The following is a 16,377-nucleotide window of genomic DNA, read 5'->3' as shown; positions in this document are numbered from 1 at the left end:
CTCCTCAACTTGCATGTGGCCTATCATGGGACTTTACTTTGTGATCATATAAGTCAATCCTCCTTAATAAACTTCCTTAAATATATCCCATTAGTTCTGTCCCTCTAAGGAACCCTGACTAATATAACATCCTAAGATTTCAGTAAGACATTAGCAGAGCTTTTTATAGTATTCTTGTAGGCAAAGTAGGGAAATGTACACTGTTTGGTTAGGTGGAACATCAAGGTAAGTAGTGGAGTGGCTCTACCAGCTGGCTTCTGGTGCTGTTCCAAATCCATTCTTCAACACCCTGTTCTCTGCCCCAGGCAGTGACGTGTTTGGGCTATCAACATACAGCTCTTTTGCCCTCTGCCCTCCGGTGAGGGAATGAGATCACAAGGAGGGAAGTAGAGTGAGGGTGCCTCCTACTCTGAGGTTATCTTGGGTTGGTGGTAGTCCTAGTCCAAATGTCACTGGTCCTCACAAAGAGGTTAAATCTAGGTGACTCATTCCCAGCTCCAGTAACCATGGCCTTCCATCCATTCTTCAACTCTAGAGAAGAATAGTAAAATGGCTAGCCTAGATGATCCAAGTGACTTCACCAACTCTAGTGGTCTTCTCATACATACAAAGGTGTACTTTTGTAAAAAGTCTCCTTGAAAATAAACATCTAGGATGGGCGCAGTGGCTCATGCCTGTAATCCCAACACTCTGGGAGGCCGAGGCAGGTGGATCACTTGAGGTCAGGAGTTCAAGAACAGACTGTCCAACATGGTGAAACCCTGTCTCTACTAAAAACACAAAAGGTGGTACATGCCTGTAATCCCAGCTACTCGGGAGGCCAAGGCAGAAGCATCACCTGAACCTGGGAGGTGGAGGTTGCAGTGAGCCAAGATAGCACCACTGTACTCCAGCCCAGGTGACAGAGTAAGACTCCAACTCAAAAAAAAAAAAAAAAAAAAAAAAAATCCAAATAATTCATTGACTTACCCTTTAAAAAAAAAAGTCAAGATGTAGAGTATGCTATTTTTTTCCAAAGGAAGGGAAGGCAGATTGATGAAAATAAAGAGCCAGGCCAGGCGCGGTGGCTCACTCCTGCAATCTCAGGACTTTTGGAGGCCAAGGTGGATGGATCGCTTGAGCCCAGGAGTTCAAAACCAACTTGGGCAACACGGCAAAACCCCGTCTCTACTAAAAATACAAAAATTAGCCAGGCATGGTGGTACGCACCTATGGTCCCAGCTACTCAGGAGACTGAGGTGGGAGAACTGCTTGAGCCCATGAGGCAGAGGTTGCAGTCAGCCAAGATTGTGCCACTGTACTCCAGCCTGGGCGACAGAGCAAGACCCTGTCTCAAAAAATAAAATACAAAAGTAAAGAAAATAAAGGGCCAGGATGGTTCCCCTGGCTCAGCTTCCCCTGCTGTTGTAGTTCTATTTCCTCAAGGCTGTCAGGATCTTTATGCACAAGCCAGCAAGCTGTGCAGACTGCCAAGTTAGTCTGTGGTATGTGAAGAGGGCAGGTAGGCAGCCAAGGGCCCTTTCCAAATGCCAGAGCGAGATGAACCTTAGTTTGTGATGCTGAGAGCCATCAAGAAAGCTGGCCCTCCTCAGGTTCATCATTCTTTTCTGTTGCTGTTTCCTATTTCTCAGTTTTCATTATCAAAACTTTCAAAACATGCACATACATATATAAGCATACACACAGTACAGTTAATTCTCACCACCCATTTTGCTTATATCATTTCATCTCTGCTTCATTTTTGCCCATTCTGCCATTGGAAATCTGGATTGTTTCCAACTTTTGGCTATCATAAGTAAAGCTACTATGACCATTTTTATACATGGCTGATGACGGATTTATGAAGCACCTGTTTCCCTAGGGTATATATCTAGGACTGAGTTGTGTAACACTCACTCCTGGAGTGTACATATATCAAGGAGTGGAATGCAGGGCCATAGGGTAGATGTACATTTAGCTTTAGTTTTCCAAAGTGGTTGGCGTGATTTACATTCCCAGCCGTGATTTGAGAGTTCCAGCTGTTTGGCATCGATACCAATAGGTATTGTTAACTGCGTTAATGTTGGTCATTTTGAAGGGGCACGGTAATTTACTACTGTAGTTGTAACTTGCAATTCCCTATAATTTGTAATGTGGAGAATATTCTCTTATGGATATCTTCTTTTGTGAGGTGTCTGTCTTTCTCTTATTAATTTCACCCAGAACCATTTATTGAAAAGACCATCCTTTCTCCAATAAATGTAGTGGTGTCTTTAACCTAAATCAGGTGACTGTATATATAAGTAGCCATCATTTCCTGACAACTTATCTGGCCATTTATTTCTTCAGGCTAAGTTTGTCTGCCCAGTGAAGAAAGTAAGTTGGACCAGAAAGACAAATCTACCACAAAATTAATTAGAAATTAATATGGATGAACTCCTGTTTCATATTATGCATAGTATGAACACTTGCTGTTATAATTCTTTGCCAAACAAAATCTCACAAATAAAATTCCATGAAGTCTACTTCTGCTCAAGGCTATGAGTGTGTAACACAATATGCCACACATATATGCTTTTCAAACATTACTCTTTGAGCTTCTAAGTCAGTGGATTGAACTACTTTTGCTTTAACTTTTTATTCTGATGTCATTTTAGACATATAGGAAAGTTACAAACACAGCAGAATTCACGTATACCCTTCACCCTGCTTCCCCTATTAACAATTTACCTATCTCTAGCATAACTACCAAAACCAGGAAATTAACATTGGTACAACACTGTTAATTAAACTGTACAACTAATTTGAATTTTACCTGTTCCCCCTCAATGTCCTTTTTCTTTTCCAGAATCTAATCCAGGATCCCACAGTGCATTTAATTGTGTCTCCTCCAATCTATGACAGTTCCACATTCTTTCCCAGTATAGTCAATTTTTATAACACTGAAAAAATTGAGGGCGGGTAAGGTGGCTCATGACTGTAATCTTAGCACTTTGGGAGGTTGAAAATGACGAATTGCTTGAGCTCAGGAGTTTGAGACCAGCCTGGGCAACATGACAAAACCCCATCTCTACAAAAAATTAGCCAGGCGCGGTGGCTCATGCCTCTAGTTACAGCTACTTGGGAGGCTAAGGTGGGAGAATCGCTTGAGCCCAAGAAGTAGGGATTGCAGTAAGCCCAGATTGTGTGCAACACTGCACTCAAGCCTGGTGACAGAGTGGGACCCAGTCTCAAAAACAAATTTTTTAACTCATTTTCTTATATTTTCTTTCTTTATTCCAGTAGATTCTCCTATATGCCTCATTTCAATATAAATAGGAATTTAGCTTTCTTCTACCAGATCATGGAAAAGATCACCTGCAAAAGTGAGAAAGAGTTCTGCTCTGTCTGGCTGGATGAAATCTTCAGATAGCTGTCACCAATGCAAAAAGATATCAAGATAAAATTGCTATATTAATTTTCATAATTGTTTAATTTGAGACAGGGTCTGGCTCTGTCACCCAGGCTGGAGTGCAGTGACACAATCTTGGCTCACTGCAACCTCTGCCTCCCAGGCTCAAGCAATCCTCCCACCTCAGCCTTCCAAGTAGCTGGGATTACAGGCATGCACCATCACACCTGACTAATTTTTGTATTTTTAGTTGAGACAGGGTTTCACCATGTTGCCCAGGCTGATCTCGAACTCCTGAGCTCAAGCAATCCACCCGCTTCAGCCTCCCAAAGTGTTGGGATTACAAATGTGATCTAACATTTCTTACTCTGTCTGTTCTGAATAACCCCATTATACTCATATGAATTCTTCCAGAAAGAATAATTAGTTTAATTAATGTTAAATTAATGTCACTCTGCTTTATTTCCCCTCAGATTAAAGCTACACAATTCCAGTAGCAGGATTCCTTTTCTAGGTCAATTGAGGTTAGGAAAAGAAGTTGTAAATGATAATGCTATGGTTCTATCTGGATCTGGTAGCAACACTGCATGCCTTATTCTAATCACCAGAGATTAAGCTGGGTAATAACTATCTGACATGATAGGGTTAATTTAGCTACCTTGAAAGGCTTGCTGGTACTTAAGACTTTAAAATAGTAATTGTTTTATAATGTCCTGGATGTTAATTCCAGTGCCTTTGCAGTTTCTCTATTTTATATATTTGAAAGGATTGAATGAATAGTTTGTAATTACTTTTTTTTTTTTTTTTTGAGATGCAGTCTTGCTCTGTCACCCAGGCTGGAGTGTAGTGGCACGATCTCGGCTCACTGCAGCCTCTGCCTCCCGGGTTAAAGCGATTCTCCTGCCTCAGCCTCCCAAGTAGCTGGGACCACAGGCACACGCCCCCACACCCGGCTACTTTTTTAGTATTTTTAGTAGAGACGGGGTTTTGCCATGTTGGCCAGGTTGGTCTTGAACTCCGGGTCTCAAGTGATCCCCCCCAGCCTCCCAAAGTGCTGGGATTACAGGTGTGAGCCATCGCACCCAGTCTGTAATTACTTTCTATCATTTAAATCACGTGGTTATAGAGGTACAGAAAAGTGGATATTCACGTGAATCTGTTTTTTTAAACTTCTTTTATATGTGTTTTGGTCTCCTTTAATAAATAAGCTCATAGGCCAAAGGTTATTGGACACAGCTTTCCATATTTCACTCATGTGGACAGGATTAATAATCCTTGAGATGGATTATTTATTTTAATTTTGAAATGTCGTCTCACTCTGTCACCCAGGCTAGAGTGCAATGGCACGATCTCGGCTCACTGCAAACTCCCCCCTCCCAGGTTCAAGCAATTCTCCTGCCTCAGCCTCCTGAGTAGCTGGAATTACCAGGTGTCTATTATGCCCAGCTAATTTTTGTGTTTTTAGTAGAGATGGGGTTTTGCCATGTTGGACAAGCTGGTCTCGAACTCCTGACCTCAGGTTATCTGCCTGCCTTGGCCTCCCAAAGTGCTGGAATTACAGGCGTGAGCCACCGAGCCCAGCCTGAATAATTAATTACTTTAAATTGTGCTTGAAAATTATGAAAATTGGCCAGGTGTGGTGGCTCATGCCTATAATCCCAGCACTTTGGGAGGTCGAGGTAGGTGGACCACTTGAGCTCAAGAGTTCCAGACCAGCCTACACAACATGGCAAAACCCCATCTCTACAAAAAATACAAAAATTAGCCATGTGATGGCACATGCCTATAATCCCAGCTAATCAGGATCTCAAATCCCAGGATAATATAATGCCAACTTTTCCTTTTTTTTTTTTTTTTTTTTTAGTTATCTCTGCAGTAACTTTAATGCCCCAACTTCTTAATCCATGTTATGAAACAATAGTGGTGGAAGATGATGGCTAGAAAGCATCTCTTGGTTCTCTGTTTACTTCACTACCAGTTAGTTACTCTCTCATTCTTCCTCCTGGCCTCTTACAGTTGGGGCTCCTTCAAGGCTCAGTTCTGGGCCCCGTTGCCTTTTCTTTTTACTCTTTCTCTAACAGAAATTCAGTTTTTAGGCTGATATCCTCAAATCTATAATCGCAGTCCAAATATTTCCTCTGGGCCACAGACTCCCATGCCTGACCTTTGTAACCTCTCCACTTCAAGATGGTTCACATGTTCCAGCCATAACAATCTAGATAATAGTAGCTGAAACAGCAAAAGGTACTGAGCACTTCCTATGGGCCAGGCCCCATTCTAAGCATGTTTTATGCACTAACTCATTTAATCCTCACAACAACTCTGAGGCAAGTAGATTTTAGTAGAGATGGGGTTTTGCCATGTTGGCCAGGCTGGTCTTGAACTCCTGATCTCAAGTGATCCCCACCACCCTCCCAGCCTCCCAAAGTGCTGGGATTACAGGTGTGAGCCACCGTGGCCAGTCTGTAATTACTATCATTTAAATCATGTGGTTATAAAGTTACTCCTATCTTGCAGAGGGGGAAACTGAGGCACACAATGATAAGTCACTAGCTCAAGTTTAGCATCTTCAACACACGGCAGTGTCAGAACTCAAACTGACCTCTTCTGGCTTCGGAGCCTACGCTCCTGTACTAGTCTGCTTTCATGCTGCTGATAAACACATACCCGAGACTGGGAAGAAAAAGAGGTTTAACTGGACTTACAGTTCCACATGGCTGGGGAGGCCTCAGAATCATGGCAAAGGGTGAAAGGGACTTCTTACATGGCGGTGACAAGAGAGAATGAGGAAAAAGCAAAAGTGGCCTGTTGCCCAGGCTGAAGTGCACTGGTGCGATCTCAGCACACTGCAACCTCCGCCACTTGGGGTTCAAGCAATTCTCCTGCCTCAGCGTCCCAAGTAGCTGGGATTACAGGTGCCCACCACCAGAGTGGGCTAATTTTTCTATTTTTAGTAGAGACGGGGTTTCTCACCTTGGCCAGGCTGGTCTTGAACTCCTGGACTCAGCTGATCTGCTGGCCTCGGCCTCGATCTCGTGAGACTTACTCACTATCACAAGAATAGCAAGGGAAAGAGCAGTTCCCGCAATTCAATTACCTCCCCCGGGTCCCTCCCACAATACAGGGGAATTCTGGGAGGTACAATTAGAGATTTGGGTGGGGAACACAGCCAAACCGTATCAATTCCAAACAAATGTGCTCAGCTAGTTACTGAAATTAAAGTCTAGTTTTCTCCCGCAAGTCTGTTCCCACCTCCTGACTCCAGACTTTCTCAGCTCAGTTAAGACGCAGGTCATCTCCTAAAACTGGAAAGCAGAAGTCATCTTTGATTCCTCCATCTCCTTCGCTGCCCAAAACAGCAAGTTGCCAAATCCTTCCCTGTTCTCTATCCCCAGTGCAGCCTAGGTGGTATCCCCAATACCACTCTCCCAGACTCTGGGCTCACACACCCAGTCCCCTACTCAGCAGCAAAAGGGATCTTAAATGCACACATCAGTTCATGCATTTCGTTAAAACCACTGAACAGCTTTTTCTTACTTGGAGAAACAGAGCCCTCACCATGTCTTTCGAATGCTTCCGATCTCTAAAACCGCATGTTGAGCCACTCTCCCCCCTCTTACTTTGCTCCAACAGTTTTTAAGAAAAACTCACTTGAAGTTCTCCAAAGCCAATGAGAAATAAATCTGTACTATCTTCTGCTTGAGATCATGCACAGCACTACTCCTCTCCTTTGGCATGGACTCAGCATAATGATTATAAAATGATGAGGCTGCAGTGATCTTGAAGCTGGGAGCCTAGCTTCCTCCCTGCTTACCCCACATCCACATCCCTGTACATATTTCCATTCACTGGGAAAAGGCCCTAAATTTCCCCAAATAATCTGCAACATCATTTCTAGAATGGAAAAGGATCACTCCTAGAATAAAAATAAACACTGAAACATAATAGAAGACACAGGAGATAAGCACAAGCCTTTTCACCTTCCTTCCTGGCATTTATACCTCTTCCTCTCAAAAAAGGCCAAAAGGCCCAGGGTAGAAAGTCTATGATAATACAGTAGTTTTTTAAATGGGTAAGTTAACATAAGATGAAAATAGATCTTATTTAGACTCTTGCACCTAGATGACAGAACGTTAGACGCACACAAATATTTGATTTGCAATGACAAGTTATGTATCAGCTCAAATGAGCTCATGAGTCTATATGTGTAATTTAATAGGAAGTGCTGGCAGTCAGATTCCCTGCCCTTGAAAATATCCAAATATCTACTACTTACTGGCATCATCCATGAACTCAAAGTCACCTCCCAATTCAGAACTTGAGAAGTGATACTGATCCGGATCAACCAGGGCACTCAATAAAATCAACAGTACCACAGCATTGATGATCTGCAACAAGAAAAAAAAAACAAAAAAAGAATTTAAGTAACCCCAGGATGCAATCCTTATAATAGAAAATTACACTGACCACATGGAGTCAGGCTGGCCACAGGCAACTTCCTCAGTGGCTTGACTCTCAACACTAAGCCCCACCCATCGAGGGAGCAGATAAACATTCCCAAGGCAGAAATGCTGCCAGCCCATTCAGTTGCAGCCAAGTGCACAAGGCTTGGAGTGAAGACAACAGCAGGATTTTATCTCATTCCCCCTGGCCCAGGCACCACAGAGCAGTGAACAACACACACAAACACAGGCAGCAGCCCTGGCACCAGTGGTTGAAAAAGCACAAAAACTTTCCAGTGAGTCAGCTACACTCTTGAGCTAAAGGTAAGCAACCCAAGTTGTATCAGTTAATCAAACATTTTACAGGTTCAAACCAGTGGAGCTTTGAGAGCTTTGAAGCCATTTAGGAAGCAGTTTCAGAGAATGAATGCAAAGCTATATAGTGGATCCAGGATCATCCTAATAACCCTTTCCAGGCCAGGCCAGGCCAGTAGTCCTGTCTTCTGAATACTGCCCTTGGCTACTTTAAACTCAGCTCCTCTAAACGAAAATCATCTTCTTTAACATCTCCCACTTCGGCTCCTCCTTATTTGTTCTCTAACTTAAAAAATGGCCTCGCTATTAATAATTAATGAAAAACATTCAGGCACTATGCTAAGTGCTTTATGTGGAATCTCTCTTAAGCCCTCCAATAACCTAACGAAGTGGGTACTAAATTATTCCCATGTTATACATAGCAAACTGAGGCTCAGAGGTTAAAAAACACTGCCCAGGAACAAACAACTACCAAGCTGTAGAGATGGGATTTGAATCCAGGAATTTAGGTTCCAAAACCTAACCTCTACAAGTCTCCTGTCCATACATGAAACTTGATCATCTGAGTTTACCATCTTTATCCTGCACACCCAACCAACTGCAAAATCCTGATCATTCTACCTCTTCATTTCTATTTCCTTTATTCTTCCTGTCACTGCTGGACAATACACACACATATTAACTTTGGTGGCGCTGGGGTAGCAAGGATTGCAGAGTTTAAGTGAGGGACCAGCTAAGACTGGGTTGTTGTCTGTTGAGAGACAAGGTGTCTATATTGCCCAGGCTGGCCTCAAACTCCTGGGCTCAAGCAATCCTCCCACCTCTGCCTCCCAAGTAGCTGGACCTACAGGTGTGCATCATTGGGCCAGGCCAAGACTGGCTTGTTACTTCTTTACTATTCTAAGTTCAGAAACTTATGGCAGAGTTCTATGTTTTACTCTTCTCAAACGGAGTGAAGATACACAGAGAAAGCCTCTTACTAACAACACTAACTAATGGCATATCCTACCACAAAAATCATTATTTGGGTTGAACATAGTGGCTCATGTCTGCAATCCCAGCACTTTGGGAGGCTGAGGTGGGAAGATCAGTTGAGCCCAGGAGCTCAAGACAAGCCTGGGCAACACAGTGAGACCCCATCTCAACAAACAAAAAAATGAGCCAGGCATAGTGGCGCACGCCTGTAGTCCCAGCTACTCAGGAGGCTGAGGTGGGAGGATCGCCTAAGCCCAGGAGTTTGAGGCTACAGTGAGCTGATGCGCCACTGCACTCCAACCTGGGCAACATAGTAAGACCTTCCCTCAAAACCAAATAAACAAAAATCCACATATTTGGAAATACCTGTTTAAAAGAAGTGTAAATGCTTTACAGAACTTCCATTCAAGAGTTTATTTTTGGCCGGGCACGGTGGCTCACACCTGTAATCCCACCACTTTGGGAGGCCGAGGTGGGTGGATCACTTGAGATTAGGAGTTTGAGACCAGCCTGGCCAACATGGTGAAACCCTATTTCTTAAAATACAAATTAGTTGGGCGTGGTGATGGATGCCTGTAATCCCAGCTACTCAGGAGGCTGAGGCAGGAGAATCACTTCAACCACGGAGGCAGAGGTTCCAGTGAGCTGAGATCGTGCCACTGCCCTCCAGCCTGGGTAAAAGAGTGAGACCCTGTCTCAGGGAAAAAAAAAAGTTTATTTTTAAATAACAATCCCAATTGGTTGTTTCAGGATTATTGTAGGATTCGAAGTAACTTCTTTTTTCTTTTTTTTTTTTTTTTGAGATGGAGTCTCACTCTGTCACCCAGGCTGGAGTGTAGTGGCATGATCTCGGCTCACTGCAACCTCCACCTGCCAGGTTCAAGCGATTCTCCTGCCTCAGCCTCCTGAGTAGCTGGAATTACAGGTGCCTGCCACCACACCCGGCTAATTTTTGTATTTTTAGTAGAGATGGGGTTTCACTGTCTTGGTCAGGCTGGTCTTGAACTCCTGACCTCATGATCCACCCACCTTGGCCTCCCAAAGTGCTAGGATTATAGGCGTGAGCCACTGTGCCTGGCCGGGATAACTTTTTTTCTTCCTGTATTTTCCAAATTGTCAAATAAAAGCTGATTGCTTTTTTGAAAAAAATTATAATAATGAGAACAGCCACTTCCCAGAGTATACATACACATATAACTAATTTAAACAGATATTACAAGCATGTGTTTAACCAAACACCTGAATTGTACAAAAGAATATATAGTGAAAAGTTACCTTCTCCGTCAAAGGCATCTGAACCAAAGCGACTCCATTATGAACAGGGGCTTGGTAAAATGTGGCTAAGACCCACTGGGCTGCACTCCCAGGAGGTTAGGCCTTCTAAGTCACAGGATGAGATGGGAGGTCGGCACAAGGTACAGGTCACAAAGACCTTGCCGATAAAACAGGTGATGGTAAAGAAGCCGGCCAAAACCCACCAAAACCAAGATGGTGACAAAAGTGAGCTCTGGCTGTCCTCACTACTCATTACGCACTAGTTACAATACATTAGCATGCATGCTAAAAGACACTCCCACCAGCGCCATGACAGTTTACAAATGCCATGGCAACGTCAGGTAGTTACCCTATATGGCCTGAAAAGGGGAGGAACTCTCATTTCCGGGAATTGCCCACCCCTTTCCTGGAAAACTCATGAATAATCCACCCCTTGTTTAGCATATAATGAATAAGTAATTATGGTATTATCAGTCGAGCGGCCCAAGCTACCGCTCTGCCTATGGAGTAACCATTCTTTTGTTTCTTTACTTAATAAACTTACGTTCACTTTACTCTATGGACTCAATCTGAATTATTTCTTGCACGAGGTCCAAGAACCCTCTCTTGGGGTCTGGATCCCCTTTCCAGTAACATCTCCACAGTAATTACTGTAACAGTATCTTGTTTCTCTCCAAAGATCCAAGAAATTTCATAGCACATTTTAAACAGTGTGATTAACAAAACTATTTGAAGAAAACTTTCTGTTACAACTCCAAGGCTTAAAGGAGCCACAGGCCAGTCCCACAACTGGCATTAAGATGTATGGCAAAGATGTTATTTGATAAACTGTCAAATTTTCTTAGCATTTCAATCCCTCTATACTTTTTTTTTTTTTTGAGATGGAGTCTCGCACTGTCGCCCAGGCTGGAGTGCAGTGGCGCAAGCTCGGCTCACTGCAACCTCCACCACCCGGGTTCAAGTGATTCTCTCGCCTCAGTAGGAGCCTGTAAGCTGCAATTACAGGCACCTGCCACCACACCTGGCTACATTTTTTTGTATTTTTATTAGAGACAGAGTTTCACCATGTTGGCCAGGCTGGTCTCAAGTGATCCGCCCGCCTCAGACTCCCAAAGTGCTGGGATTACAGGTGTGAGCCACTGCACCCAACTCTTCTATACTCTTATTTTTGAGAAAAGGTATGTGGAAAATTGTGGACTGAAATAAGATCAAATGAAATAAGAGGAATGTGCTTTGAAAAATTATGAAGAGCTGGGCGCGGTGGCCTGTAATCCTAGCACTTTAGGAGGCCGAGGCAGATGGATAACCTGAGGTCAGGAGTTCGAGACCAGTTTGGCCAACGTGGTGAAACCCTATCTCTGCTAAAAATAGAAAAATTAGCTGGACATGTTAGCGTGTGCCTGTAATCCCAGCTACTGCAGAGGCCAAGGCAGGAGAATCGCTTGAACCCAGCAGGGGGTGGAGATGGCAGTGAACTGAGATGGCACCATTGCACTCCAGCCTGGGCAACAAGAGTGAAACTCCATCTCAAAAAAAAAAAAAAAAAGTATGAAGAACCACACAAAGGCAATGTACTCCATTATTGTTATCATAATAGGGTAGGGTTTTAAAGTTGAAATGAAAAAACATAAATTTGGGATTCATGGGCAAAAAGCTTTAAAGGAGGGAGCAGAGGTAAGGAGTTGGTCAGAGAAGATGGAAAGGTGAGGAAGTCGTACAGTGTGAGTCTGGGGTCCGGTAGGGCTACTTATGGAGTTTTGCTTTGTTTTGTTTTAATTAGAGATGAGGTGTGTCACTATGTTGCCCAAGCTGGTCTTGAACTCTCAGACTCAAGTGCTCCTCCTGCCCCGGCCTCCCGAAGTCCTGGGATTACATGCGCGAGCCACCACCTGACTTTGTATTTTATTCTAAATGTAACAAGAAGTCAACGGGGCCGGGCACAGTGGCTCATGCCTGTAATCCTAGCACTTTGGGAGGCCAAGGCGGGCAGATCACCAGAAGTCAGGAGTTGAAGACGAGCCTGACCAACATGAAGAAACCCCGTCTCCACTAAAAATACAAAATTAACCGGGCATGGTGGCGCATGCCTGTAATCCCAGCTACTCTGGAAGCTGAGGCAGGAGAATCGCTTGAACCTGGCAGGCGGAGGTTACAGTGAGCCGAGATTGCGCCACTGTACTCTAGCCTGGGCAACAAGAGCGAAAACTCCATCTCCAAAAAAAAAAAAAAGAGGTCAAGGGGTAATATTACAGAACGGAATGTCATCTGGCCAGAGTTCAAATGAGTGAATATACATAAAATACCTAGACCGGTGACTGGCATACAATAGTCACTCAAATGAGTTATCTTACCTCTTCACACCTTAACAAGAACCATATTAAAAGCTCTTGGTTACTAGTTTTCTAGATCTTCTAAAGCCAGTGTTAATGCACCTGCTTTACGCATGTGCTTTCCTGCACTCTCAGTCCCTAGGGACCTGTCAACTCTTAATCCACTTGTTATTATTCCCCTGTGGAGTCTACTGATCATATATAGCTACTAATTGCCTACAACACATACTTGCTAAGTGCTTAGGAAGAACTCCCCAGGACTCGGAACATGAAGTTAAATATATCATGTACCCAAAAAACAAAAAGCATAAAGCAGTGAATGTGACAAGAGCTCAGAGAAAGAATCATGGAAGTTAAGGAGAGTTACAGTCAGGAGTTGCACGGACCTGCAACAGAGATGGGAGCATTTGAACAGGAACTCGAAAGATGAAGATTTGGAGCCTGAGAGGTGTGGAAAATAACAATTCCAAGTATGAGCAATGCCACTGAGACAAGGACATGTCCTCAAGACAGCAAGTTCAATGTGGCTGGAACGCCAGGGTCAGGAGGTATAAAAGGAAATGTTGGAGGATGGAACCAAAAATGTAGGATTGGGCCAGGTGGTGAAGAGGCCTCGAAACTAGGATAGGAATTCTAATAGTTAATGAAAATGCCATAGAGGTTTTGAGGAAGGATATGACATGATCAGAGCTATGTTGTTAGAAAGAACAAACTGGCAGAAGTGGGAAGGCTAAATTAGAGGCAGGAATTCAATCTGGTGTTAAATAAAAATTATAGGCGGCCATTGTTGCAGACTGAGCTCCTGCACAATAGGGCCCCAACATACCAGACTACAAACCAAAATGCAGTCACCGTGCTCAGGTTCAGATAACCTGAAGTCACCTGATGCTAACCATCAGTTATTTTTGTATTGTTCTGTCTTCCTGCCCCTGCCTTACAAGAAAAGTCCCTTTGCCGGGCGCGGTGGCTCAAGCCTGTAATCCCAGCACTTTGGGAGGCTGAGGCGGGCGGATCACAAGGTCAGGAGATCGAGACCATCCTGGCTAACACGGTGAAACCCCGTCTCTACTAAAAAAAAATACAAAAAATTAGCTGGGCGTGGTGGCGGGCGCCTGTAGTCCCAGCTACTCAGGAGGCTGAGGCAGGAGAATGGCGTGAACCCGGGAGGCGGAGCTTGCAGTGAGCCGAGATCGCGCCACTGCACTCCAGCCTGGGGGAGAGAGCAACACTCCGTCTCAAAAAAAAAAAAAAAAAAAAAAAGAAAAGTCCCTTTGAAATGACTCATCTGGTTTTAGTTCTTTGTTTCTGGTTTCTTCAGCCCATTTCTCTCTAAAAAGCCAAGCTCCTCTGCTTAGCTCACAGGATACTCTATTTTATGAGATGAAGTGTTGCCCAATTCTAGAAAGCCAATTAAGATCTTTAAACTAAATTGTTGTAATTTTGTCCTTTGACCCTGGAAACACCTACAATAGTCTGGCTAAGAAGTAATAGGGCATTTCATCTCTAATTCTCATGACAACCCTGTGAGATGGTCATCTTCCACGTTAGGTGGTGAGGTTTGGTGACTTTATCTTAGGGCCTATGTGTGGGACAGCCAAGGTTGGAACCCCAAGACCTTTCCACACGGAGGCAGAATTACTAGAGATACAGTAACTGACTAGATGCAAAGAACAAGGAAAAAGAAGCAAAGAAGACCTAAGACTTCAAGCCTCGTGACAGGATGTATCTTGTCATTATCGGAAATGGAAAAGGTCAGTGGAAGCACTATGACGACGTCGATTTTAGATACACTGTGCTGAAAGTACTGCAGCATGTCCAAATAATCCTATTTTTAGCTTATCCATCTGGCCTCTAACCCTCCTCTTTGTACTCACCCTGTGGTATTCATGTGTGCCCTGTTTTTCTGTTTGCTACTGGAGTTCTGACAGCCTGATGCTGTCAGATACTTACATGCCTTTCTGCCCTCTCCTGCTCCATCTCTGTAACACATCACATGGTGTCTGACAACAGAGTCCTGGCTGCTGGCTCAGTGTGTCCTTCTTACTCCAGAGTGGGTCCTGGGTCCTACACCTGCCAGTGTCATAAATGCTGTAATAACTATTATCACCCACTCTGTACCTCTAGCCCTGTGGTCTTTCTCTCGGGGGACCAAGTCCCCTTCCAGGTGCCCTGGTTCTTCACGAGGCTGTCCAGATAGAGGGGACACAGATAAAACAAAGATATGACAGGTAAGCTCATTACACATCACAAATGACTCACCACTGTGGCTTTTAATCAGTGTGGAATTTTCCTAACATAAGAAGGTCTGTGAACCACCACGTATCTATTGTATAATTATTATATAAAACCTCAATTGTTGGATGGGAATATGGCACACCATGAATGATGTGAATAGAAAATGGGGAGCCATGAGGACCTATGCCTGTGCAAAGCGGTTGGGGGTAGGATTAGCCATGGTAGCTACTAAACCCAGACAGATCGAAAAGGTCAAACGTGAGTCAAAGCCCCAACAACACTGGGTAAGAACTTTCTGAAAGAGAGAAAATGGCAATCGCTCAATCATCCATTCTAACCAAGAATAAAACATCACCACAAATGAGAACCAAGACGATGCTCAGGCTTGCCAGGAGCAGAATACATAATGCCCACAGTTGATCTAAATGCAAAAGAGGGGACACACTTATGCTCTAATTCAGTTAATGCTCACTTATATTTGGGCTTTGTCTTTTTTTTATGTCATGAGCAAACTGTTCCTGTTCTATTTACAAACTGATCCTGTGATGTCACATATTTTTCCTTGTTCTTAACAATGATTACTTCCACATGTAAATAAATCCAACTTCTGTCCAATTTCTTAAGTGGTGTTAAGCCCCTGAATATGTTCCAGGAATTCAAAGTGCTTTTCACCCGTAAGTCATCTATCAGATCCCAAATAAGAGACTTGCAGCTTGAATCTAAACAACTGAAAATGTAATTGTCAGCTCTCCTTTTTAAAAGCCTCAATAAAAAAAATCCTTACGAACATTCAAACCCACTGATACAGTAATTAAACAACGATCAGAAATTTACACAGGTTGTATCCAAAAATGATTACTGCAGACTTATCTTTAATAGTGAAAACTTGAAACAAAAGTAGAATGACAGAATATTAAAGCCAAGTAACAGAATCCTATACAAGCACTAAAATCTTATTTTTTAAAATGTTAATGACAAGAAAATGTTCACAGAATCACACTAAACGAAAAGCACAGTATTAAAAAGTTGTAATTCCAGCTGGGCGCAGTGGCTCACCCCTGTAATCCCAGCACTTTGGGAGGACGAGGCAGGCGGATCACCTGAGGTCGGGAGTTTGAGACCAGCCTAACCAACATGGAGAAATCTCATCTCTACTAAAATAGAAAATCAGCCGTACGTGGTGGCACATGCCTGTAATCCCAGCTACTCAGAAGGCTGAGGCAGGAGAATTGCTTCAACCTTGGAGGCAGAAGTTTCAGTGAGCCGAGGTCGCACCGTTGCACTCCAGCCTGGGCAATAAGAACGAAACTTCGTCTCAAAAAAAAAAAAAAAAGTTGTAATTCCAATTTTATTATTTATATCTAGTTTTTTATTTGAGACAGGATCTCACTATATTACTCGACCTGGTCTCAAACTCCTGGGCTCAAGTGATGCT

General features: G+C 43.5%; 1 protein-coding gene across 1 annotated transcript in view; it reads right to left on the bottom strand.

Moving 5' to 3' along the window:
• Positions 1-16,377, bottom strand: part of LAPTM4B (lysosomal protein transmembrane 4 beta) — an 86,158-nt gene that overhangs the window by 43,031 nt on the left and 26,750 nt on the right. Inside the window, 1 exon segment of the mRNA XM_055286854.1 lies at positions 7,647-7,758. Coding sequence (XP_055142829.1) covers positions 7,647-7,758 — 112 coding nt within the window.

The sequence above is a fragment of the Symphalangus syndactylus genome, chromosome 7, assembly GCF_028878055.3.
Source record: "Symphalangus syndactylus isolate Jambi chromosome 7, NHGRI_mSymSyn1-v2.1_pri, whole genome shotgun sequence".
NCBI lineage: Eukaryota > Metazoa > Chordata > Mammalia > Primates > Hylobatidae > Symphalangus > Symphalangus syndactylus.
The sequence above is the reverse complement of the archived record's forward strand: the minus strand, read 5'-3'. Positions and strand labels throughout refer to the sequence as shown.